This window comes from Rousettus aegyptiacus, unplaced genomic scaffold (assembly GCF_014176215.1).
Source record: "Rousettus aegyptiacus isolate mRouAeg1 unplaced genomic scaffold, mRouAeg1.p scaffold_m13_p_9, whole genome shotgun sequence".
NCBI classification, from domain to species: domain Eukaryota; kingdom Metazoa; phylum Chordata; class Mammalia; order Chiroptera; family Pteropodidae; genus Rousettus; species Rousettus aegyptiacus.
Window position 1 is genome coordinate 98356368 of NW_023416312.1, and position 27551 is coordinate 98383918.

A 27551-nucleotide genomic window follows, 5' to 3' on the forward strand; every position below is an offset into this window, starting at 1 on the left:
TATGAATGCACTAAAAAAACAGAATTGTACATTTTAAAAATGTCGATTACATGGTATATGAATTATATATCGAACAAAAAAATATGATGGCATAGATGAACTTGAGTGATGAAACTGGGAAAAGCAGCAGATTTCTGAGGTACAATCAATAGGATGAGTGACAAATGTGATTTGGGGACAGAGAAGAGAGGGTGAAAGAGCGAGGTGATATGAGAGGATTTGGAAGGGCCCTGTGAGGTACTGCAGTAGTTCCCAGACCTAGTGGTTAGCTTTTGGGGCTTTGCTTAGGGTTGCGAGAAGAGGCACAGTGACCTACTAGTCTAGGGACCCATCTTTGGAGCTGAGCTGTCTGACATGGAGGTCTTCAGAAGTAGCCAGAGCCACCAGCTCTCACCCCCTACTGTGATCGCCCAGTCCCAGAGACCAGCCCTGAGGTTCCCTCATTTTTTAAGTAACACTGACCACAGAGGCACAGCTAATCTCACAGCTACCACACCCACTAAATCAGGAAGGGACGACAGTGCAACCAAGGGGACAGGGAGCTGATCTGAAAACCAGATTTTCCCTCTGTAGGAACATAAGACTGAGCCCTCCACCAGTGGCCTGCTGGAGACCTGGTCAAAGGCAAAACTAATGGGCCAAGTGCATCCCAACCCAGCTCTGCCGCTCACTAGCCGAATCACCTTGGACAGGTCTGTACCTCTCCCAGAACCTCCTGTCCTCAACTTTATGAGGCCAATTAGTACACTTCCAGAGGCCTCTGGGGAGGCCAACATGAGATCCTGGATGTGGCTGTGTTTGCTGCGCAGGGTCACTCAATCCACCAATGGTACCCTCCCCCACCTCTTCTCGTATACTCTAGGAAATGGTCATGTCTTCCCAGCCCCTGATGCCTCTCAGCTACTGCCCTTTCTACCTCTCCTCCATGCACGGGCAGGAGGGATGGGGACTCCACCTGCTGTCTTCTGGCTTTGCCTGCATCTCCCAGAAGCCATTCTCAGAAACGTGAATTGTTCCACTTTGAATTGTTCCACTTTGAATTGTTCCACTTTGAATTGTTCCACTTTGGCTCCTTCTCATTTTCCATCCACCTCTGTCCATCCCCGCTTTGGCTCCTGGCTGACATCTCTTCTCAGTCTGAAACTATGCTGTTAGCCCTTCCTGTCTTCCTCCCTCCCTGAGCCCACTCCCCGGGTGATGTGGTCCAGGACCACGGCTAGGCTTTCATTCATGTTGAGATCTCCCAAGTCACGTCTCCAGCCCCCACCTATGCCACAGCATCGTCTTTCCTGTGAGCATAACTACTCCCAAGACAATTTCCTCTTCGATATATTGCACCTGACAACCCCTGTACATCCCGCGGTCACTGAAGCGGCCCAGTATCTGGCACACAGTAGCAGGTATTTAGTACTGGTGACTAGCTGACTCCAAAGCACATAAATAATGTGCTGTATGACCCTCTGCAGTCCCCTAACCTCTCTCTCCCTGTTTATCACTATCTCTTAAGTTAGGACAGACAATGTATGCAGAAGTACTTGAAAAGTAAAGGGGCTCTGACACCCCAAGTATGCTCAAATGGTGTCATTCCGTCCATACTGGTGCGCGAGTCTGCCAGCCTAACACTGTCTATCCTCACCGAGTCCGCCTCCCAACCTTTCCGCTGATGGGGAAGATAGGCAGTCTTCCTTTTGAGGCTGACTACTGCAGCTGGAAGGTTCTGGAAGAAGCTGGTACCAGACACTGTGCTGGGTGTTCTACATTATCCATCATATCCCAGAATGCTCTCACGAATACCTGTGCCAAGTAGGTCTTATTTTGGCCCTTACTGGGGAGCAACTAGGCTGAGAGATAGAGTCACCACAGCCCTGGGGTACAAGGGCACACTCTGGAATGACACCAGGGCCTCACCGGCTCACCGGGCTGCCTCTGGGCTAAGAGCAAACATTCTCCTTTTGTTCTTCAGACTAGGTTTCCCCAAATCATCATCCAAGTGGAACCACCAGTTACTGCTGGCTAGGCTGGCAGTTTGGCCATTGTTACACCCAAGTCCTCCTCCTTCTCCCCAATCACATCCAACCCATCGATGACAGCAGTCGATTCAACTGAAAAACCTCGAGTCTAGCCTTCTCTTTCATGCCTACTGCCACTGCTCTGGTCTTTTAATTAAGCACTTTGTACGTACCTTGCGCTATAGTTAATTTTGATTTTTTTTCCCTTAGTGTATGTAATTCTAATATGTTTTTCGTGTGTGTTGTCATGTCTTCTCCAGCAAGTTTCTTCTGGATCTTCCCAAGGTGCTCTACTGATCCAATAGAAGATTCTATCTGTCTGTCTGCCTGTCTATCTATCTATCACGCCTACAGCACCTGGTCGTCCTAGGCGGTCTCCATCCCAGAAATAACCAGGCCTGACCCTGCTTAGCTTCCAAGATCAGACAGGATCATGCACGTTCAGGGTGGCATGGCCGGAGACTAGAAAACACTCTTTAGCGTGCCCTGAATCTCTACCACTACACAGCCCGATCAGGAGATGGCGTATGCTCCTGTCACTGTCGCCAGCCTTGACCTCTGCTGGGGTCCTTCTCTTTGCCTTCTTCAGTGAAGAGCTATTTCCTAAACTTTGTACTAAACACAGAAGAAAATAATCAGACTCCCTCTTTGAAAAATTTTCTTTCAAAATAACTATCCATTAAGTGCATTTGGAAAAGAAAAACCTTTCAAATATATTTTGTATCCTGGCCTTTGGGAAAAAAAATGAAAGAAAGAAGGGACAGCTGACTGAGGTTCTTCTCATTCCCACTGCTGGTGAGGAAACTGATTTCATAAGTATTAATCAAAATCACTCTTGATTATAGCAAAAACAACCTTTGCTATAATTTTAATGCAATTAACTGGAATATATGGTAATTCTGAGCAATCTTGTTCTTGAGATTAAAGAACAGCCTGCCAGGAAACATACGAATAAAGCTTTAAGATCAAAATTTACATAATTAGGTCTCTTCCCCACTCTACCCACCCCCATCCCCAGCTTCTCTGGCTAGAAGTCCTGCTGCAAGGAGATATTTAAAGCCAGCAGGCCTACAACCTGGGCTGGTGCCCTGTGCTTCCCCCCGGGCAGGAATATTCCTTTCTGATAGCACATTCATGTTTCTACAACGCATCCCTGATTGACTGACAGCCAAAGACAGGCAGGCAAATTACAGAGTACAGAGGTTTTGAGCCGTATTTTTGGAGGTGGGAGCAACAGAAAAGTAGCAATGCCTTCTTGAATTTGCTTCCTAGCAGTTTAGTACCACGTGCATTTGCCCACCCCACTCTGCACACGTAACATATTCCTGAAAAGATAACCTAAGCAATACAGCAAACCCCCGAACTACAGGTTCTGTTTCTGAGACATGTTTTAATGCCTCGTCACGATAGATGTTCTTGTCACATAGTCCCCCAGCACAGGCACTGCTGTCACTGGGAAGGCCCTTGCTGCTACCTAGCTCTAACTGCAGCTCAGACAGCCAGAGCCACTGCCTCCACTGCCTTGCCCCACTTCGGCCCCTTCCTGCCAATCCCTAACCCTCTGGGGAGAGCCTGTATTGCTCCAGGAAAGAAAAAGCTTCGAGCAGTTATTTTCCTGAAGATGTGACAAGTGACACCATGCGCACATAGTCCTGAGAGAGGGAGAAGTGCAAAGAGTGACGATACCGACTGCACATCTGACATGCAGCTTGGAGACTGAGGATCCCAGGGACCGAGTAAAACAATTCCCACAACTCGCCTCCCACCCTCCATCTCATTCAGAGTTTTTCCATTCGATCCCACCCATGAAAAAAAATCTTCAGCATTTGAAATCACATAAAATACCAGCAGTCCCATTTCCCCTTAAATAAGTTATTCTTGGACGTGTGATGAAGTTCAGGCTGAAAGGGTAATAATATTCCTCTATCAGAAGCTTTGGAAGAAACAAAAGTCATCGTTTTTATTCTTTGCTGCTTTGAAAACAAATGCGGAAAAGACAGGAGAACGTTTTTTAAAGAGACCTTCGACATAAAATGCCACACTAGAGACTACTCACATAACTAAAAATCTGACTTCCTGTGCACACCAAGCACATTTACATTCTGTCTCTGAAAACCTCTGAAAAAGATCAGAAAACAAGGCGCATGAGCGAGCACACGGAGCAGGAAGGGGTGGGGACAGCAGTGATCCGAAGATTGAGATGAACTTTCAGAAGAACGAAGGTGGATGAGATCAGAGGAACAGATAAATCGAAGCCAGAGGAGTCGAATGGGAGAATTGGAACTGTCACACACTGTTAGTGGGGGTGAAAAACGGTACAACCACTTTGGAAAGCTATCAATTTCTTAAAAAGTTAAACATTCCTGTACCTTATGAGTCAGCAATTCCACTGCTAGGTCTCCGTCCAAGAGAAATGAAGACATATGTCCACAAGTAAATAGCGTTGTACACAAATGTGCGTAGTGGCTTGATTCGTAACAGTGCAAAACTATAAGCAAGCCATGTGTCAGTGAACAGGGAACGGATAAACTGTGATATATCCTTAGAATGGAAAGGTGCTCAGCAATAAAAAGGAAGCACTGATACACACTATAACATGAATGAACTTTGCAAACTTTATGCTGCAGGAAAAAAGCCAGACACACAAGAATAAACAGGGCATCGTTTATTTTTATGGAATTCCAGAAGACACTACTATCCTGTGGCATAAAAATCGGATCAGTGGTTGCCTGGGGGTGGGGGGGAGAGGCTGGGAAGTGATGTAAGGGAAACTCTCTGGGGCAGTAAAAACGGTCTGTCTTGATATGCATTTGAAGTTAAGGATCTTAATATCTTAGCATTTAACTGTATGTAAATTCTACCTCAATTAAAGATTCCTCACAACTATATTAGAACTAAGTGAAGAAAACTTTTAAATAGTGAAGAACACAGAAGATAACCTGAACAAGTGAAAAGACATACTAGGTTGTGGACAGGAAGATGCAATATTACAAGTCACTTCTCAATTTCTATAGGTGACATGCTTCCAATGAAATGAGTAACAAGAAAAAATGTGGGATGGACCCGAACTCAGCAGGGGGAGGTGGGCAGTGGGAGAGGGAATAGGGAGGAACTATATGCAGACGTGCGGCCCCCTCATGGCAGAGAAACTGGACATTTCCCCTCTAAAGGAACTGAGCAAGCTGGCGAGCAGGAGCTCACAGCCCAGGCAGGCCTGGGACCTAGCAGAGAATCCACGCGGGCCAGCCACAGCCTGCTCACCACTCACAGCCCCAACATACAGCCTTCCCACCTTCCTGGACTGCAGCCCACCTCCCAGTCCAGGGACAAGAAATCCCACCTGGGCGTCCACTAAGGAGTATAAGCAGACATCAAGAATCACTAGAAATTGGGGGAAACCAGCAACCTCCATTCATCCACCCAACAAATAGCTGCTGATCAGCATGATGGGGTGCCCAGCTCTGCTCTCAGCCCTGGGGAACATCCGCGAACAGGGCAGCTCCAAGTGGTGCCCTCACAGAGAACTCCAACGGGAGTGGTCTACCCATGCTACAAAATACTATGCGGCCAAAGGAATGAAGTCGTGACACATGCTATCATCTGGATGAGCCCTGAAAACATTACCCTGAGTGAAATAAGCCAGACACAAAAGGCCACGTACTACATGATTCCATTTGTATGAAACATTCCGAATAGGTAAATGCAGAGAGACAGAAAGCTGACTGGTGGGTGTCAGGGGCTGGGGGAGGGGAGAATGTGGACTGACTGCTTAGTGGGGATAAGGTTTCCTTTGGGGGCGAACATGTCTTTGAACTAGACAGAGCTGGTGGTCATGCAACTCTGTGAATGTCCTACATGTGAGTAAATTACCTTTTTAAAGGGGTGAATTTTATGGTATGTGAATTGTATCTTAATTTTTTAAGCCACAGAAAAATAAACCACATTTCAAGATGATATATTCACAGGGAAGCCAATGTGAAGGTGACTTGACTCAGAGACGGCACAGAGCTGGACTGGAGTCTGGCTGCCCCAGCTTTTGCTCCCCTCTAAAACCAGTGCCGGCCTACATAATATGGAGTGGGAGGAGGGGCGAGAAGCAAGCAGTGCCCAGGGTGTGAGGCGGCGAGGCAGGGCAGATGTCTTGCTCACTATAAATACACCTGGCCCCTAACCACGGTCGGAGCCTGACTTCCCAAACATGATACAGAGTGTGCTTCCAGGGCTGAGTATGATTTGCTTGAACACAATACAAGTGTTTTGACCCTGCTACTTGTGATTCAAATTTCTGCAAATCCAATCCTGTCCTCATTGACCCAAGGAGCTTTCATTGAAAAGAAATCCTTCAGTGAATACTTCTCACAGGATTATGGAACCAGAAAGTTAGTTTTCAGTCACCAAAGGGCTAAAAAGTAAGCTAGTCACCAAAATGACTATTTGGTCACCAAACACTGAAGATCTACCAGGGACCAGGAATTGGGGAAGAAAGATGGAAAAAACAGTTCTTGACCTCAGTCCAGTGGCAGAGATGTTTAAACACACAGCTTCATGTCTTAGGTGTTACGCATCTTGGCAGCAGCCACGAGCTCCACATGGCAGGCTTTAGGGAGTGGGTGGCTAGTGCGTTCAGGAAGGTGAGCAGATAGTCTCTGGGAGAAGGAGAGGGCTTCAGGGCAGAGGAAGCCTCCTGAATCAAGCCTTAGAGATGCGGCAGCCCGTCCGCCATTCTCCTGGAGCAAGGAGGCACCATGAGAAGGGAGAAACTGGGAGGGCCAGAACAGAGATGTGGCAAGGAATTGTCAAAGAAGAGGAAGGCAGATGAGGACAGCCACATGGGGGAGAGGCTGCAGGCGTGAGAGGACTCATCCTTCTGGGTTTTTAATTATTAAAGTATTGTTGGCAAATATGTCTCAGGTATACAAAACAGTGACTCAACATGTATACACCTGATGATGTGATCACCAAGATGGGTCTAGTATCTGTCACCGTGCCATAAAACTGCTGACATAAAACATAAAATAAAACATAGGCAGTGAACTCTTTGACACAGGTCATTAGCGATGTCTTTTAGGATATGTCTCTTCAGACAAGGGAAATAAAAATAAATGAATGGGACTACATCAAACTAAAAAGCTTTCACACAGAAAAACCATCGACAAAACACAGACAACCTACTGAATGGGTGAAATTTGCCAATGACACATCTGATAAGGTATCAACATCTAAAATATATAAGGAACTCATACAATTCGACACCAAAAAAAAAAAAAAGATTTAAAAATAGGCAGAGGACCTGAATAGACACGTCTCCAAAGAGGACACAGATGATTAGTGTCACTAATCATCACAGAAATGCAAATTAAAGTCATAATGAGATATCACCTCATACTGGTCAGAATGGCTATCATGAGTAAATAAAAAAATAATGTTGCCAAAGATGTGGAGGAGAAAAGGGACCCCTCATACACTGTTGGGATTGTGAATTGGTGCTACCGCCACAGAAAACAGTCAGGAGGTTCCTCAGAAAACCAGAAATAGAACCACCTTATGACCCAGCCATTCCACTTCTGGATATTTGGCCAAAGAAAATGAAAACACTAATTCGAAAAGATGTATGTGCCCCTACGATCAGCGCAGCATTATTTATAATAGGACTCATCCTACTGTTCATCTTCACCCACTCTCCTGGAGAGATTCCACCTATTCACATGATTTCAGCTCTTAATGCTCCTTCACAAATAAAAATCCCCAACTCAAAGTGGCTCTGAGCTCTGGACCGAGGGCTTCCTGCCAGACACCTCTCTCTACCTAATCGATCAGACCTAGATCTGTTGAAATGCTTCAGCGTTTACAGCCAACTCTCCCCACCTTTGGCTTCCCCATTTCTGAATCACCTCTTGCTTGGCTGTTCTGTATTATTAAGATGTCTCCAGGAGGGCTCCTGAATGACACATAGCTTCCAAAGCATTACATTTTTAATTGAAGTTTTTATTGAGGTAATTATAGGTCCGCATACAGTTGTAAGACTACAAAGTGATCCCCTATACAATACAGAGAGATGAAGAGGAAGGGCAGGAAGTAGAGATTTGAAAGAGATATAATATTAGCTTAAAAGGGAGGCAGGGGCAGGAGAGATGTTGTAGGATGAAGGAAAACTTGAGCATGTTTTCAAGCGGATAGAAGAATCGAGGAAAGGAAAAAGATGACAAATGAAAAACACAGAGAAGCGATGATTTGATTAATCAGGTCCATGCTCGAGTAGCAGGGTGGAGATGGTAAGACACATTTATAACGGGAACGAATACGCCATAAATTATCTGGAAATAACTCAAACAAGGAAAGCGAAGCACCCACTGTGAGGCAAGGCAGGGCTAGAGCTCTTTGCACCGGACACTCACTCAAGAACATGATCCAATAAGCATATGAAAGATGCTCAACTTCATTGGTCACTAGGGAAATGCAAATCAAACCCACAATGATACTAGTTCACTCATTAGGTTTTTTTTTTTAAAAAAAGCAGAAAATAAGTATTGGTGAGAATGTAGAGAAACTGGAACCCTCGTATACAGCTAGTGAAATTGTGAAATGATGCGGCTTTGTAAAACAGCTCAATAGTTCCTTAAAAAGTTAAACAGTGTTACCCTGTGACCTAGCAATTCCACCCAAGAGAATTGAAGACATAAGTCCACACAAAAGCCTGTACAAAAATGTTCATAGCAGCGTTATTCGTAGCACCCAAAAAAGTAGAAAGAAGCCAAATGTCTACTGACAGATGAATAAATGTGTTATACCCATACAACGGAATAGTATTTGGCCATAAAAAGGCAATGAAGTACTGATACACGCTATGACATGGATGAACCTTGAAAACGTTTTGGTAAGTGAAAGATGCCAAGTCCAAAAGGCCATATATATATGATATGATTACATTTATATGAAAAACGATTAAGTTGTTCCTGGTGGGGGGGGGAGGGGGTCGAAAGGGACTGCTGAAGGGACATTTTGGGAGCAATAAAAATGTCCCAAAATTCGATAGTGGTAATGATTGTACAACTCTGAATATACTAAAAACTACTGAATTGTACACTTTAGGTGAATCGTACAATGTGTGAAAATGGAACTTTCTGACATGTGGGACGGGAAGGGAAATGAACCTGCTACAAAGGCTCCTGCAGTTCAGAGGTGGCAGATATAAAGTTCACATCTGTGACCACGGGCAAGTCCCTTTATGACTTTCTGCCTTCTTCTCCCTTTAGAGGGAAAATTGGGGCCCTCCAAGCAACCTACCTTTACTTTCGAAAGCCCTCCTCTTCTGAGGTATAGCCCCTTTCCTTGAGGCTATCCTCTCCTGACTTCTAGCACATTCCCTCTTAGTCATGAAATGAGGTGAGACTGCCCGGCACTGGCTGGGTTCACGCTCTCTATCCCATGTTATGTTGGCCTATGCTAGCGCCTGTGACCTCGATGTACTCCAGATCCTGTCCTCGACCCCTTCAGCTCCTTCCTCATCTCTAACCTCCTTTGCTCACCTCACTTGGAAATCTCACTCTTGCATTGGCCCTATCTTCCTGATCCTGGCCAGACCTCCTGTCCCCAGCAGACCCGCAGAGCCGGCCAGGCGGCCCTTTCATCTCTTCCTGTCCTCCTTGGGGCCTTTAACTGATGCCCCCTCCTTTCCCATCTGGCATAGTCCCAGCTCAGTCAAGGCAGATTCAAGCCAGCACCAGCAATCCCTGTCACAACATTCTGCCCTCTCCCCCTACTAACCCCTTACTCTGAGAGAACAACCCACTCTCTAGCCACACTAAACAGAGCTCCTTGAAGCGAGGCCAGTATCTGAGTCATCTCTGTTGGCCCAGCACCAAGCAGGGTGCCTGGCACACAAGCAGCACTTAATCAAGGCCTCCTGGAGGAAACTGACTATGCCAAGCGATCCCGCCACCGGCCTTGCTGCATTCTGGGGTGATGCCACGTTGCAGTAGCAGGCAGGTCTCACATCCCTGTGCAGACTGGCATTGGCACAACTGCCAACTCAGAGTGTGTGACTCAAGCCAGGCCCTCGGGTTCATTGGCAATCCACATTTCCTTAATCGGCTCCCTTTGTTCCCTGGCATTACTCCTTCCAACTTGAACTCTTCAGCCGGATCCCAGCAATCTCAGCACAAGACTTTATCTCCCCGACCACAGAAAGGACTGATGTCATCAGGCAGGAAGGCCTCACGTGCCCCCTCGGCCACCCCATGCGCAAATGCGACAACAGTAACAAGAGTTGACATGTATCTAACATCGACTAAGGTTCAGAACAACTCACTTCTCCCAGGTAGCCTGTGATTACGTATCATTCTCCTCAGCCAATTTTTACATACAAAGATATTTACCAAAATGTAATTTATAATTGCAAAGACCTGGAGCCCACCTGAATATCCATCAAAAATCATATTCTCAATAATTTTAATAACATAAGAAAATACAATATAAGGTTACATACTTAAACGGGATGAAGATATGTATCAATTTGGCTTTCTAGTAATTTGGACCAAACTTCCAATTAAAAGCAAGTAAAATGGTTGATTTTCAAAACATCCCGTTAAAAGCATTGAAGAACTGACAAGATGGTATAAAACAAACCATAAAAAAAAAAAATCCTAAGAGGTGGCAGGAAGTTCAGAGATGCAGGAGCCCATGGCCCTGAAGGCATTTGCCAAGCTGGACAAACTTGACCTTTGGTTCCAAGGCGGTCAAAGGGACTGAAGTTTGGGCCCATGAACTCTTAAACTGAGGATTCTAATAAAATAAAGTTTACACATTAAACCGGGACCCCTAAGGGCTACACTCTGGGGTAAGAGCGACTCAGAAACAAACTTGCCCTTTCCCAATTTGACCTCCAGAGGATGGCTGCTTGGTGCAGGGGAAACAAGGAGAAAAACTGGGAACTTGTTTTCGGTGATCCAAGGCTCGTAACATCCAAAGCAGCTGACAAAAATCAAACACAAATCTTCTCTAGAAGAAAACACATTTAACTCAGACTTCAAAGCCTTATCTATATATTTTAAGGACGATGAACAGTACAGAGCCAGAAATAACCAAGGCAAGAGGAAATAAAGCATCATGAGTGAGAACCATAGAAAAAGTGAAAAATAAACCAAGACCTGACCAGTCAATTCAAAAAAGAAGAAATCAAATTGGACAATAAACATATGGAAAGGAGCTGAACCTCATTAGTAACGAGAGAGGCAAAGGAAACCATAATAATGTAAAATCACACACCCACCAACAGCTAAAATTATGCTAAAGTCTGACAATACCAAGTGTTGGCGAGGCTTTGACACAACAAACTTTTATACATCACTGACAGGAATATAAACTGTTATGAGCACTTTGGACTACAATATAGCATCACCTGGTAAGACTGAAGCTATAAATACTACGTAATCCAGAAACTCCACTCCTAGGTAGAACCTTAGAACAGCAATTTTTAAGCGTTTTGCCATTAGGACTCTATACATTCGAAAATTGAGAATCTCAAAGACCTTTTGTTATATGTGTTATAACCACTGATATTTATCGCATGAGAAATTAAAACTGGGAAATGTTTAAAACACGAGAAGACAGAAGCACATCTTTCATGTTACATATCACATCAATTCTGGAAAACACTGTACATTCATGGGAAGAATGCAAAAGGCAATTAACATCTCAGGGTTACTATGAAAACAGTTGAACCTCGTGGACCCCCTGAAAATGTCTCAGGGGCCCTTCGAGGATCCCCAGACCACAACTTAAGAATCCAGTGCCCTAGAAAAACTTGTACACATCTGCATAATATTCAAGGCGGCACTGCTTGAAAGTCAAAAATTGGAAACTAGCCAAATGTCCATCAATAAGAGAATGGCTTGAGAAAAAAACTTGTGGTATGTCCAAACAGTGGAATAACACAAAGCAAGGAAAATGAATGAACCACAAATACAAGAGATCAATAGCAACCTTGCGGGGAAAAGACAAAACACGAAAGCCTGTGTACAGTGTAACTACATTTCCACAAAGTTAAGACAGGCCAAACTAAACTATATTATTTAGGGTCACATACGTAGGTGGTAGAAATCTGAAGCAAGAACCTGACTACATAGAAATCAAGCTAGTGGACACCTCTTGGGGGGAGGGGCTGAGATCAGGAGGGCCAGAGATCTACTCAGATCCTGTCGACATTCTATTTCTCAATCTGATGACAGATTTTCACCCTACACTTATTCATTAAAGGCCTTGCACTTTTCTGTATTATAGTTCACAATAAAGAGGAAAGCTATATATACGGTGCTATATCAATAATGTCAAATGTAGATTTCTGTAGAGAAAAAAATAATTGAAATACTGGATTTTGATGTTGACAGTGTTTAATCCTGGGTGATGGGGCTTGCATTTTCTCAACTTTTCTACATTTTCCAAGTTTCCTACGAAGAGCACATATAAGTCTCATAACCATGTAAACACCTGGTATTGCCAGACTTTATTATAATTTTCAGCCTACTGGAGGGTATGTGATTTTATATTATAGTTTAATTTGCATCGCTCCAATTACTGATAAGGTTGAGAATTTTTCATATGTTTGTTTTCCAATTTGATTTCTTCTATGAACTGCCTGGTCAAGTCTTTGGCTCACTTCCTGCTTATTCTTTTCCACTGGTTCTCGGAAAATCATAAACCATATTGAAGACAAGGTCCCCATCTAAGATTGAAACTAATGAGGATCAACACAAGATAGATGAGATGAGCCATCTGTGGAAATATATACAGAAGACAACTATCTAAAGAGATTGGTGATGTGCCTGATCTAACTAGGAGAAGCTAGAAGCTCACCAAGGAGCCTAAGTGTGTTCCTAGAGTCAGCTGGAGCTGCTGCCAATTCACGAGGATGGACTGATCTGATTTACTCCAACACGTCTATCCTGAAGCAACGTGAGGATGACAGAAAACTCTAGTGACTCATGAGGAATACTGAAAATGGAGAGTGGAATACCAAAAAAAAAAGTGTCTCAATAGTAGTGGGTCTCAACCCAAGGCAATTCTGACCCGTGGGACATTAGGCAACATCTGGACTCGTTTTGGGTTGGCAGGACTTGGGAGGGGATGTTATTGGCATCTAGTAGGTAAAAGCCAGGGATGCTGCTAAATATCCTACAATGCACAGACAGGATAGTCCCCTCTCAAAACTTATCCCACCCCAAATGTCAACAGCGCCATGGTTGAGAAACAGTTCTACAGTCTCTAACCAGGAAAAAAGTGCTTGACCCTCCTTGACTCTTCTCCAAGTAGAAATAGTTGGCGGTGGAGAAAGGCAAATCTTTGGACTGCCCTACCTTGATGGGGTTACCCTAAGGCCCCGAGACCCTGCTCTGCAAGTGCCCCCAATGCAGCTGTGTGCAGGGCACTGTGCTCGCTGAAGACCTTACCACTCTCACCAGAAAAAGTCTGTACAAATAAGGCCAGGTGAAGCTCACAGCACATCAGTGCTAGGAGGACCATCAGAGCCAGCTAGTCCATCCCCCTCACTGGAGAGAAAACCCGACAGCAGTGTGGCATCGAGAAGAGGTGGACGTGGAGCTATCAACCAGTACGATAATACGCATGATGGTGATTATTTCATAAGGGACCAGAAAAGTCAGAGAAGTATGCATCATAACAGAGCTACAGCAGTTAACACCTCCACGGATAAGGCAGCATTTCACGTGAACCTTGCAGTCTCGGTGGATTGGTGTGCCGCTTTTAAACCATGGCGACAAATTCTTTGAAACGCTCCTATTGAGAGGTGGGATACGTATTCTCAACTTGAATCTAGACTATGCTCAAGTGACTCGGCCTATAGCATAAAGTGAAAGTGACACTGCATGACTTCTGAGGCTAGGTCACCGAAGGCTCACAGAACTGAAAGCAGGTGTTCAAAGATGTACATGAATGTTCAGAGCAGCACTGTGCTCAAAGAGTAGGAGCAGCCCAAATGTCCATCAGCTGAGAAATAGATAAGCGAAGTGAGAGATATATCCATACAATAGACTATTCAATCTTAGGAAAGAATGAAGCACAGATCCATGCTATAACACGGATGAACCTTGAAATCATCATACTAACTGAAAGAAGCCAGGCACGAAAGGCCACATATCGTATGATTCCATTTATATGGTCTAGAATGGGTAAATCCGTAGAGAAAGAAAGTAGATTAGTGGTTGCGAGAGGCTGAGGGGAGGGGCAGGAAGCAACTGCTTCATGGGTCTGGGGTTTCTGTCTGAGGTGAAGAAAATATTCTGGAACTAGACAGAAGTGATGGTTGTACAACACTGTGGACGTACTTAATGCCAAAGAAATGCCGTAAAATGGTTCGGATGGTAAACTGTTTTTTTTTACAATTAAAAAAAAAAAGCCATGACGTTTCCACATAGCATGCTGGAATACTCACGCTTAGAGCCCTAAGAGGCCATGTAGAAGTTCAAATACCATGCTATAAGGAAGCCCAAACCACAGGGAGAGGCCCTGTGTCAATAGCCACAGGTGAGCCCATCCTTTATGAGATGCGGGTGAAGAAGCCTCCCAAGTGATCCTCGCCCCCAGCCACTTAAGTCTTCCTAGCCGAGGCTCCAGATGTGGAGATGAGATGAGCTGCCCCTGCTGTCTTCATCTGAATTCTCAACCTACAGAATCTAGGAGCATAATTAAACCGGTGTTTTACACTAAGTTTACCGTGGTTGGTCATGCAGCAATAGATGATGGAAACAACTCTCAACATAGGGAGAAAGGGGGTGAGGGTCTTCAGGCAGACAGCGTTGTGGCCACAATGAATTCTGGTGCCTCTTTTATGACACAAGGGGCAGTTACTCTACATAGTCCAGGTCCGTCTGGACTGGAAGCTCCTTGAGGGCAGGTGCAAGCTTTATTCTGTTCTGCCCATAGTGTCCCACACTGTTCCTGGCTCAATAACTGCTCATTTGCGTATTAGCAGATACACACTGGGCCTACTGATGAGGACAGGCCACATCAATGACTTCCCTTGCCCTGATTCCCAATGGGTTCAGAGCATAGGTTCTCTTACTGTCTCAGGGGCTTTTTCACAGCACCCCAGAGCCAAAGAAATATCTAGCGGTCCATTTATTTAGTTCCAACCAATTTAATGGCACTCTGCAGGGTGTCTGATGTTGCTGCATTGTCCTCAAAGATTGAAAATGTCTGTGGCACCACCATGAGTTTGCTGCCACTGTGAGTTCCTGCAGTGCTCCAGGGCACCTGGGTGCACAATTTGGGACCCACAGGCTCAGTCACTGAAAGGCAAAGCAAGACTCGCAGTGTTTATTCTCCTGGCGCCCACCCTCCAGGCTGCTGCAACTCCCCCGCCCTCTCCCACAGCCCTGGCTACTCCGGATTCCAGGACCCCTCCCTCCTCTTACCCCTTGAAGCCCAGGGTAGTGAACACCCAAGTTGATTCATCACCCAAGGGGCTTTGCGCTCCTTTTCGGTTTCCCTTAACCCTGCCCATATCTTGTAAATAGCCCTTTGATTAGATTTTCAATTACGGTGCTTGAGCATGCCATCTGTTTCCTGCCCAGCCCACCCCCCCTCAGTGTGCCAGGTATTGTTCTAGATACTGGTAAAGCAGACAAAACACGGTGTCTGCCCTCAGGGAGCCCAAAGTCAAGTGGTGGAGACAGAAGCAGGTGGACGGATGATATCAGCGGATAAGGGCAGGCTAGAGACAGAAGGGTATTTGGGGTACAATTTCAGGTGAGTACTCAGGGATGGCCCCTCCAAGGTGGGAGCATTCGAGAAGTGAGGGCGAGGACACACACCTATCTGGGGGAAGAACTTCTAGCCAAAGGGAAGGGCAAACACAAAGGTCCAAGGTGGACCAAGGTGCTTAGCACCTTGGAACATTTGGCAAGCCAGGCCTGGGCAGGGCCGGAAGCTAAGATCTGAGCACAGGGACCCAATGTGATTTAGGTCTCTAAAAGATCGCCTGGCTGCAGTGTGGAGAGTAGACTGTAGGGGCAGGAGTGGACTCTGAGACCCTCACTGGGAGGACACTGACCGGAGCCCCAGTGAGGGGATGGTGGTTCAGTGAGAGGGGAACTGAAGTGAGAGTCTGGATGATTCTGAGGGTGCTCACGTGAAGTTCAGTGATAGATCAGCTGTAGGGCATGAGGAAAAGCAAGCCCTGGAGGAACGACCAGAGCCACCAGCAGGATGGCGCTGCCAGTGACCCAGGCGGAACAGGCTTAGAGGGAGGGAGCAGAAGCTCAGGTTTTCACATGGTCCTTTGGAGATACCTATGAGCAGGGGTGACAGTCAAAATAATTTACCATGCTGCACAGGGCATCGACCCTTTGGTTGCTGGACTATAGGGAGGTTTGAGCATAAGGGGAGGAGAGAGCCAGGATTCAGTTGATGGGCGGGGAGAACTGAGCCTGAAGGATTCCAATAACCTACCTACCAGCAGGGCATCAGACGACCACGTGGAGCTGCGGAACGCAGGTGCCTGGAGGTCGAGAGAGCAGGGCTGGGGATAGAAACTGAAGAGTCACAAGCATGCAGAGCAGACCTCATTTAAAGCCACGAGGCTGGAGAAAGCACTGGGAAGGCAGTACAGGGAAAGAAGCTGACCAAGGACTAAGCCGAGGCACCACCAGCCGAAGTCGGGGTGGGGGGCGGGGAGGAGAAAGGCAGGAACAAAGGCAAAGAACTAGTAAAGTGGGGCATCCCAGAAACCAAGGGAAGAAAGTGTGATCAGAGGTGTCAGATGACCTGATTTAGCAACAGGGAAGACATCACCGACCTTGGCCAGGCGCGGTCTCAGGGGACAGGTAGGAAACCAAGTGTTGGAAATTAAGGAATTACTGGGAGCCCCAAACAACTCCACGTGGTATTCCAGATTTGACAAATACGAGATGAAAACATGGTTTCTGTTTAGGCAGCACTTTGGATTCTTGCTTTTTAATCCACATGACCAAGCCAAATGAACGAGCAGTGAAAAAGGGATCACTCCCGCACAAGAACACAGAACTCTGCAGGAAGCCAAAGGCACGTGAAGGCAACTCAGAGTTGCTCCTGGGCCAGTTCTTCCTCCTAAGCTCATTTGGACTCTGAGCCCAGCTCACCCATTTGCCGGGCACTTTGGTTCTGGCCAAGCAAACACACGCTCTTGTGGACATCAGCCCCTGGATTCCCATTAGAACCAAGGAAGCAGGTGACCTCTTTCACGTTCTCCTGCCCCCCTGAGGACTGTAATTTTGCTAATACCTTGACAACACACGGCCTGTCTGCATTAGCAATTAACTGGCTACTGGCACAATTCTGTGAGGCCCACAAAGCGGAGATCGGATAAGGCCACTGTTGCCAGCGAATGGTGGGGCCACGCTGGAATGCAGGCCCTGTGTTAAATTCCCTCGTCCCAGGCTAGCTGAAGCAGCAATAAAAATTAAAAAAAGAAGAATGTCAAAATGAGCCCTGTCTGTGCCTTAGCGCTATTTTGGTGATAATGAGTTCTGCACTGCGACAATGCTTCCTGCTGAGAGCGCCGCCTCCAATTTTGAAAATAACCCCAAATAGAATAATCCCAAATAGAACCACCTCATGATGCCAGCCAGATGCGGAGCCTCTCCTTGAAACAGATGTTCACTGAGCAGGGGCAGTCCTCTCTGTGGGAGTCAACTCTAGCAATCTTCGACTGCGGTTTAAGTGTTTTTGTTTTAAAGCTGCAGAACCCTCTGACATCTCATGAAAAGCCCTAGGTATAAAACTAAAAAAGACAGCTCAAAACTGGTTGAAGCTGGAGTGGAGGTCCAGGCCACCCATTCCTGCTCTGGCCCTCTCCCCCGACCCACCTCGGAGAGAGGTCAGCTGGCAGCACACTCCTCAGCACGGGCAGGTGTGGCCTGGACAAATGAGAGACCCTCTGTCCGCGGGCCCCAGACTGCACCATGCTTCAGGGAAGAGTATGGAAAAGGCCTCTTGGGAGACAGCTGGTGGCCCCCACCGCAGGTGGCCTACAGAATGGGGTGCACTCTGAAGCAGGCACAGGCTCTGAACTCCTTGTGAAGTAGTTTAAAATCAAATCCAAGCTAAAGAAATCCAGCTGCCTTCCGGGGCCCTCTGAGGTGCTTCTAAGCACCAAGACCATCACTGCCAACCAATTTTCCGCGCATTCTAAAATCTTGACCTCAGCATGCTGGGGGTTGATTTCAAATGACAAAGTCGAAACAACATAAACATCGCAAGCTAGTTTTTTTTTTTCCCAAAGAAAGGACACTAACATCTCTCCCTCCGCTTCTCTACTAGTTTCCTCTTGCTGCTATAAAAAAAATTCAAACAAACTTAGTAGCTTAAAACAACGCATTTTTATCTTACGGTTTTGAAGGCCACAAAGAAGTCCGACATGGTCTCATTGGGCTAAAAGTCATGGCGTGGGCAGGACTGTGTTCCTTTTGGAAGCTCTAGGAGAATGTTCCCTTGCCTTTTCCAGCTTCTAGAGGCTGTTGTGTCCTTTCCTTGGCTCGAGGCCTCTTCCATCTTCAAAGCCAGCAATGGGCAGTCGAATCTTTCTCACGTGGCACCGCTCTGATCCTAACTCCACTACCTCCCTCTTCCATATTTAAAGGATCCTAGTCCTTCAACTGGCCAAGTGACCCAGGAGAATATCATTTTAAGGCCAGCTGATGAGCTACCTTAATTGCACCTGCCACCCTAATTCTCCTTTACCATATAACCTAATAGTCACAGGTTCCAGAGATGAGGGCGTGGACATCTCTGGGGGCCACTGTTATTATTCCCACCTGCCTCCACTTGAAACACCTATGTGCATGAAAGATTTGCTCTTTTGGTAGGTGTTTAGGATGACTTTAAGCTTTTACATTCAAACCAAGATCGGCCAGGCTATGGAACAAGCCTCAGGGAGGGCCGAGTTCAGGTTGGGGGACAGGAGTCCCTGCAGCCAGGCCTCCCCAAACACACCAAGGGCAACAGAGGGATACATGCCAGTATGAATGCCACGGACAGAGCAGGAGTGGACACGCAGCAGGGAAAGTGCCGACAGCAGATGGGGGAAGAACCCAGAAGAGGAAAAGTCAGCGCACCTGGAAGGTATCTTTCCTGAACTCACAAGAACCAAAACCAGCTCCTCCCCACACGACCCTCTGAGCGGCCAAACAGCCTCATCGTCCTCTTCCTCATCATCATCTCCACTGGAACCAGCTAAGCATTTTAGCTGCTAAGCATTTTATCATTTAATACTGACACTGACTCTTGGGTGATTTCTGTGTTGTTGTTTCAACGAACACAAGTTTCAGTTACCTGGTGTCCAAAATGATGGGATGTGACCTGTGACAATGAGGAAGGGGCCAAAACAGGTGATACTAAAAAGCAAACAGTCCCCAGACCCTGTCAGTCCAATGTGATGGTTGTCAGGGGTGAATGGTGACTCTGAGCCATCCAGGAAAGGTAACATTCCACCTCCCCGCCCCCACACACACACCCAGGATGTACCAATCCAGGGACCGTTTCTGAACTCAGGCAAGCAGGGTTAAGCAGCTCTGGGCCAACACTGCAGGTGGCCCTACGGCCCATCTGGCTCATAGCCTAGACCCCACAGGGCTTCTGCCTGGGTCACAGCCTGGCATCTTGGCGCCACCAACACTTGGAGAGCACTCTGCTCTCCCCACCCTCCCGTCCCAACCAAGTCTAAGGGCTCCTGAAGACCAATCCAAACTCAGCTGTCACATGCTGCCGCCTCCTTCATTTGCTTGAACTACAATGATTTTTTTAATGGAGATATAATTCATATACTATACATATCACCCTTTGGAAATCTATAATTCGGTGGTTTAGTACATTCACTAGGTACTGCAACCACCGCCTCTGTCCTGTTTCAGAACATTTTCATCACCCCAAAAGGAACCCCCATATCTATTAAGTACTCACTCCCCTTACCCCCAGACCCTGGCAACCACTAATTTGTCTCTATGGATTTGCCAAATCTAGACAGTTCATAAAAATGGGATCATACAGTATGTGGACTTTCATGTCTAGCTTCTTTCACTTAGCATAATGTTTTCAAGGTTGGCACTGTTATTTTTAAATCATGGCTTGGACTGTCTCAGGTGATGTGAATAATTACTAACAGGGCTCACTTGGAGCCAGGTGCTCTGCTTAACATTTTATCATTTAACATTAATAACTGCAGAGGTGGATGGTATGGTTATACCCATGTTATAGATGAGGAAACCAAGGCACCAAGCAGTTAAGTGACTTGCCACAGGTTGCGGTAGTGCAGGGCAGGCTTGGTCCAAAGCCTGCACCCTCCATTAGCTGGGCTACCTCTTTTTTAAGGGAGCAGGTACTCTAATAACTCTTATTCCCAGTCACTTCTCTCACATATCTATGACCTGCCTCAGCTCTAGAGGGAACTGCTTTCATGCCCCCCACTTTGGTTATTTAGATAAACCTGTGTTCAGGTCCTTAACCTCCCTGGATCACGTGTTTTTCATCTGATATGGGTTACCACTCAGTTATTTTCAAAGCTGTAGGCAAACAGCCATTATAGACCACAGGAGATGAGACGGGTCACTGTGCCAACATTTCAGGGCAGTTATGAGGGGGCAATGTGTGTAAGGCAATGAGGGCCTAGCGTGTGGAAGACGGGGAAATGGAGCCCTTGTTATAATCACCACCCACCAGTGCCACTGAGCTGCTAATCCCCACTGCTCAAAAGAACAGTTTCCCATTTCTGTAGATGCATACAGGTGACATACCTGGCCTCAGAGGAGTTTTCAGAACTCGTAAAATACACAGTGGACTGAAAACCCATCTGTAACTAGAACAGGGATGACTTGTTAACCACCCTTTAAAACTCCCGGGAGCCTAAAGCCTGTGTCAACTTGCAGGATCTGGAGGGATTTCACAAATCATGCTTCAAGGTTTTGTGTGCGCTTTCCGAGGCCTGCTGGGCATTCATAGTCTCACCTCACTGCTGAGGACCAGGACTAAAATAAAGTGGCTCTTCCTGGGCAGGCCCACTCGATCCACCACTTCCAGGCTCCAGGAGAGCCAGCAGGTGCCTAACTGAACACCTGTTTTGTGTTTGTTAATTTCGACACAGCCGCTCTGAAACTGCAGGCATCCCCAAGACAAATGCAAAATCCATGTTTGTTGTCGTATTTTGCACAAAAGATCAAGAAAACTAGGTCCTTACCTTGAAGCAAAAGTGTCTTTGGGTTCAGCTTTCTGAATTAAAATAACAAAAGTCACTGGGTAGCAGCCTTATCTGGATGGGATCCTGGCTGTCTTCTGAGCTATGTGACCAGGAGCCCCTCACCCGGAAGGTGGGGATACTACTTAGCCAGCAAAATTGTTGGGGGAATTAAAAACAATAAATGTGAAGTGCCTATTACAGAGCAAGAACTCAGGAGATGGTAGCTGGTGATAGGGCTGCAAATCTGAGAGTGATACACATTTGGTCCCAAGACACCTTTGTGAGTTGTTAGACATTATAGGGATGAGCAAACTAACTCAGGTTCAGGGAACTTTCCCAAGGCCACTCGGCCAGTCAGAGGTAGAAAGAGGATAACCTCCAGGCAGCGCCTAAAAGCAAGGACTGTGGAATCAGAGAAGCTCGGGATCAAATCTTAGCTTTGCCACCTGAAGCGAGTTACTTCACCTCTGTACCTCCACTTACTTATCTGTAAAATGGTTGCACCGGGTCACTTTGCTCCACCACCTCCTAAATCACCTAGTGTCGCACGTGATGGTGAAAAACTGAGACCTGAGCATTTGTATTCTTCACCTTCTCAACGTACACACCACGTCAAAGACTTTCAGAAGATAGCCTTAAAGGGAGTATCGTTTTCCAACTTCTTTGTGCTTCCATATTCAAATTTTCCACATCACTAGATGCAAGTCAATTAAACGATTATCCTTTTCCCCACGAATGCATCTTACACGAAATTAAAATTTTAACTTTAAAGAGAAAAACAAGCAGAAAATTCAACCCTGTAACTTGATTTTTTTCCCAGAGCACTAACAATATATAGATTGCCACGTTGGCACTTGTTTTTACCCCCACCAGGATGTCAGCTCAGTTCTGTTCACTGCTGCACCAGCAATGTCTAGAACAGAGCCTGGCACCTTTGTAGAATGTTCTACCAACTCCAGGATGGCTGCCACATGCAAAATATTTCTGGATATTTTGCAAAACTGCCTTGGCTAGCGCTGTCCACTGTTTTCCAGTGCTCCTTACATGTAACATAAATCTCACTAGAACTCTACTAGGACAAAGTTTTGGTTTTGCTGAGCTCATTTTGTTTGTCATTAGCTGAATTTGCCTTCGTTGTCAGGAAGCTCTGAGCACAATTCTGTGCTCAATTGGAGTGTTTTCCTCACACTTCTTTTCTGATATGGAGATCGGATATAAATAAGTGCAAGAAGATTCCGCTGGTACACATCGAGACCCTATTTTTAACCAGACTGCATTTATTCTAAGAAGATGCTTCTCAAACTTGAATACGAATTACCCCCAGATCTCGTTAAAATGCAGAATCTGACTCAGGTCAGGGGCGGGGCCGGGATGCTGCACTCCTATCGAGTCTCAGGTGATGCCGTGGCGGGGGTCTGGACCACACTTAGAGTTGCCAGGATCTAAGAAACTTGCTCCCTTGATCCGGCAGAATCTCTCTCCCCTCCTCCTTGGCAAAATATCACCAATGCCTCGAAAACTGGGATGGCACCAGAAGTACCTGGGGAGCACCTACACATCGCCGCGCCACCCCGAGACCCTGACAAAGGGGGTACGAAAGCATCTAGGAAGCTCCCCAGATGCTTCTGTCACAGGTGGCCTCAAAATACATTTTGAGAAGCCCCGCTCAAGAGAATGAGTGCTCTCTTCAAGGTTTTCCCAAAGGCAGTCTCCTGGGGACAGCTGTTGTCACCGGTTAGGCACCTTGTTCAGGATTTTAAGGGGGTACTATCCCGCTCTTTCCAGCCCTGCACCAGAAGGGGTCCTGGTCCCTCCTCTCCAGCCACGTGGACCGCGGCAGGGTCGGCCCCCGCGGACTCCCGGCTCGCACCCCCGCCCCACCGACAGCCAGCTGTCTCCGCCGCAGGCCCGTGAGGCGGGCACCTGGCCGCTCATGCGCACCACGGGGACGCCGGGGCCTGAGCCCCCGCCCCACGAGCCCCCTGGGGTGGGTCCCCGCGCGCCCCCCGCCCGCCTTACCTCTCTGGATCAGAGTAGCCAAGGAGAAAGCGAGGCAAATGAGGAACGCCGAGCGCCAGGGCACCATGGCTGGGAGCAGGCAGAGAGGGCCTAGAGGAACACAACGCGAGAACGCCCGAGGGGCAGGTTGGGGAGGAGCGGGGAAGGGGGAGGAGCCCTGCCGCCACTGCAGAACCCGCCCAGAGCTGGCACGCGCACGGCGCACCCCAGAAAGGCGGGGAGGGGCGCACAAGAGCGCTGGCGTCCGGAGCGCGCCAGGCTTGGGCAAGGGGAGGTGGGGCGGGGCTGCGGCAGCGGCGCGAGGGGCGGGGCGAGCCTGCAGTCTCGGGGGCGTGGCCACAACCCGGGGGCAGGTCTTCAGCAGGGGGCTGGGCCTGCAGGTGCCCAGAGGGTGGGGCAGTCCGGGTTGGGTCCCGCCGCAGCACGCGGTCCTCATGCCCCTTCTCACCCGAGTCCTAGAGATGGACGTCTTGGAGGTGGGCTCTGCAGACCCAGAGCAGTGACTTAACAGTGGCGAGGAAGCCAGAGGCGCCTGCGGCGAGAGCGTGTGGCAATTTCCACCCAGTGCGCCACACTCCATCTGGGCGGTAGCAGGACCCGAGACAGGGCACACGCCAGGTGCACTCTACCAGCAAAGTGACCCTGGGACGGAGCTCTTCCCCTTTTAACTGGAGTCATCCCTGTCAAAGTCTCTTCCCTAGGGGCCCCTCCAGCCGCAGCTCTGGAACCCGCACTCTTGTCCCAGTTGCCATGGCTGAGCTTGCTTTTCAGAACCGCTGACTGCCCGCCCACTCGCCGATCACTGCAGGAAGCTGTAGTGGAACCCCATCCAGAGATTAAAGAAAAGGGCCATTTTCGAGTCTGGCCACGGTTCGCAAACAGCAGCAGGTCTCGATGAAATGAACCTGAGGCCTGGGGCGACGGGGCAGGCGAGAGCGAGGGTGGGGGGCAGCCTAACCCAGAGTGCTGCGGGCCCAGGGAACGAGGGGGGAGGGCCAGGGTCAGCTCTCCCGCAGCTTTGATGAATACGCTGAAAGCGCAAATTCGCATCTGCAGAGTCGATCTGTAAACATGCTCATTGAACGACAAACGTTCTGCAGTCCTTTCCCATGAATCCCTGCAAGCGGGGTCCATGTCCGAGACCCCGCGAAATCAAATTCTGACCCTGCGCCGAACAGCAAAATGCCCTCTGCAGCCTTTGACGTGAACGCTTTCAAGAAGGGCTCCAAGCCGCAGGCAGCGTTCGAGGACAAAGAAAGCGCCACTGCTCTCCCGAGTGGCGGAGCGGCATCGTCGACCCTGTCCCTGCCATTATTGGATACGGGCTGCCCTTTCCTACATCAGCCTTAGAGGGCAGCTACTACCACCTCCCCGCAGTGTCCCTTCGGCAGGTGTCCTGTGACCCCCACCAGGCTATCCCCTCCAGAGACCCTCCCCCAGTGGCTTCCACCAACCTCTGAGCCATAATGGGGGGGGGGGGTTCTCCCCGAGTTGGAGCCTGTGACTTCCATCCATTGCTCTGAATCCTGGGGCTAGAAAAACAAAACATGAGTGAACGGCTTTTTGGATTTTCAGGGCTGTGCTTATTCTGTGACACGAGACAGGAAATTAACAGAAATAGCTAGTAGTTACTGAGCACAGCCCCACATACATGGCATATTGCAGGCATTTTACCCCTGTTTTTGATTCCTCACAACTTCATTTATCACCTCAATGATTAATGAGGGAAAGGGAGCAAAATGGAGGTTCCTTGAAGTTGGGAAGTCAATCAGCTCCAGTCCCAAAGTGTCAAAAGGCACAAGGGGATCACAAAGGGTGAATAGCTAAGAACATGTGCTTTAGAGCCAGGCAGGGTTGAAATCCTGGCTGGACCCAATAAGGTTGTGCTGAGGATTAATCGTAATGGTAGAAAGTAGGCAGCCTGGGACACAGTGAGCACAGAAGCATTATTTGTTAGTCTTGTTACCACTAAGGAAATACCGGCTACTATGAGGTGGAGCAGTTGCTATGTAATCCAGGATGCGGATGGGCTGCCAACTCTCCCATTAACTCTGACTGCCTCCTGGCCTAGGTAGCCCCATATGTACCAGTACAGCACTGGATGTTATAGTCTTTAGGAGCTCTTCAGGCTCTGATGAGTGAACCCCAGCACCTATACACTAGGATACACTGAGGTAAAGAAAATGCAGCCTCTGCATTGAGGCCATCTTTGTCAACATGCAGTGGACAGTCACGCCCACCTGGAGTGCTAACTGGTACATGTGCATTGCAGACACCTAAATCCTACCAGCCAAATGCTGGCCGTGGTGTAATGCACAGCAAGACTGTCCTCTAGCTCAGGGGTAGTTGGTATACCACAGCCCGCTGGCTTAAATCCCACTTACCTGCCTGTTTGTATGGCCTGCAGACTAACAGTGATTTTTGCCACTTTAAATGGTTGATAAAACAGATTTTGTGACATGGAAAAGTTATAGGAAATTCAAATGTCAGGGTTCATGAAGTTCATGGACACCCAGCTACACCCACCAGTTTCTGTATTGTCAATGGCTGTTTTTGTGCTACCGCAGCAGAATTGAGTAGTTGTGATAGAGACCACGGAGCCTGCAAAGCCTAAAATAGTTGCTACCTAGCCGTTTACAGAGGAAGCTTGCCGGCCTCTGTTCCAGCAGCTTGAACTCTGGCAAGGATGAATATTAACAGGTGATGGTGTGAGACCTAAAGCGCATGCTCCACCAGAACCGAGGCCGACAGGAATAAGAACCAACAGAAAAGGGTAATGTTTACCATGTGCCACAGGAAAACTCACTCAAACAAAAAGAAAGGTAATTAATCAAAATAGTGTAAATATCTCAAGTCGGTTATCTTATCAGATAACTCTATGTAAACTGACTCATCTGGGCCTGGCTTGTCTCTCAGTCAGGTCAGCGTGAGTCTGAGAAAGCTGATGACATCAGCATCCTGAGCCCACCAGGCTGAGGAGGAGCCTAGAATGTGGTGAGCCTCTCAGTCAGGTAGTGGCTATCCTGCTGAATTGAAATTGAACATGGAGTTGATTTACAGGAAATTCTACACTCAGGAACTACGATTCTAGGCATCTCCACCACACACTGAGAAACAAACGCACACTCCCCACCGCCGTTGCACATGGAAGCTGGGAATACTCCTGGCCAAGGCTGCCTTGTCCCTGCCCTCTTGCTACTCCTTACTCTTTCCTGAACTTCCCATATCCTGAAAATTGTTAGTAATTGGAAAACCATTTGGCCTGACAAACTCCTTTCTTAATACACCCAGCTTTCCTCTACTCTGTCTGACCCTGGCAGAGGAGTGTGCCATGGACAAACAACCACCAGGCAAGTCTGGGAGTACAGGAGAGGCACGGATGGAGCTGGGAGGACTTCGATTAACCTGAGTTAAGTAGACTTCTAAGGGCTAGCTAGCCTTCTATTCTACCACTGCCATCCACCCTCATTACACACCATACCCTTGGGAAGATGTGTTCTAAATTACAAAAGGAGCTATTATCTCAGTATTGCTAGTGCAGATTTCCTGTCTTGCCCTCAAGCGCCACAGAATCCTCCTTGCAAAGCCCCTCAAGGGGGCTTCCCTCACCCATGGTCAAAATCAGCCCCACCTGATGGCATCTGTCCACCAGGGAGGGCCCTGGAAAGACCTTGTCAACACCCCCACCACTGTTGAAGGAGCCAATCTTGAAAGCACCATGGTCCAAGTCAAGAGTGCCATTTCCTGCTAACCCCGTCTCTTAAAGATCCTTGGGGCGTCAGAGCGGAGAGGGCATCCACATTAGGGCAGGGGCCATGACAGAGGCCCCTGGAACTCAAGGCAGCTCAGCTTGTGCTCGCAGCTTCAAGAGCCTGTCCATCTGTTTTTTCTCCTCGCCCACAGCCTAGGTCCCTAATCCCTGTAACCAAACTACTTTGTGGGCCTCGGCAAGGTAGGGGTGGGAAAGGGAGCAACACTTCCCCTCCCACCTTGCTCCCCACTGTGCAGGCCAATTAAAAGACAAAGATCCGTGCATATCAATGGGAATGCAAGCAGCTAGCCTCTGGGAGGTGGAGCACCACAGGCTACTACAGTTCCCCAAGCTCCTGACATCAGACATCAGCAAGTCTTTACCAGTCCCAGGCGAAATAAGAAAAATGAGGTTGTTGTGGCAAGTTTTCCCCCATAAAGCTAAAGTACTGACCTTTATTCTGAAACCGTGGACCTTTTTGGTATACAAAAGTCCTTTATTTCATGAAAAGATGGTAGTGTTTTCTGTTTAATGTGCTTACTTTGCAAAATAG

General features: G+C 47.6%; 1 protein-coding gene across 8 annotated transcripts in view; it reads right to left on the reverse strand.

The window, feature by feature from the left end:
* Positions 1 to 23517, reverse strand: part of CD99L2 (CD99 molecule like 2) — a 112072-nt gene extending 88555 nt beyond the window's left edge. For 2 of the 8 annotated variants that reach the window (XM_036226395.1, XM_036226394.1), the window contains exon 1: positions 23248 to 23517. In XM_036226395.1, the coding sequence (XP_036082288.1) occupies positions 23248 to 23314 (67 nt within the window). In that variant the 5' untranslated portion in view covers positions 23315 to 23517. The remainder of the gene's footprint in view (positions 1 to 23247) is intronic. The other 6 variants (XM_016123666.2, XM_036226393.1, XM_016123667.2 and 3 more) reach the window with 5 other exon arrangements.
* Positions 23518 to 27551: the final 4034 nt, after the last annotated feature.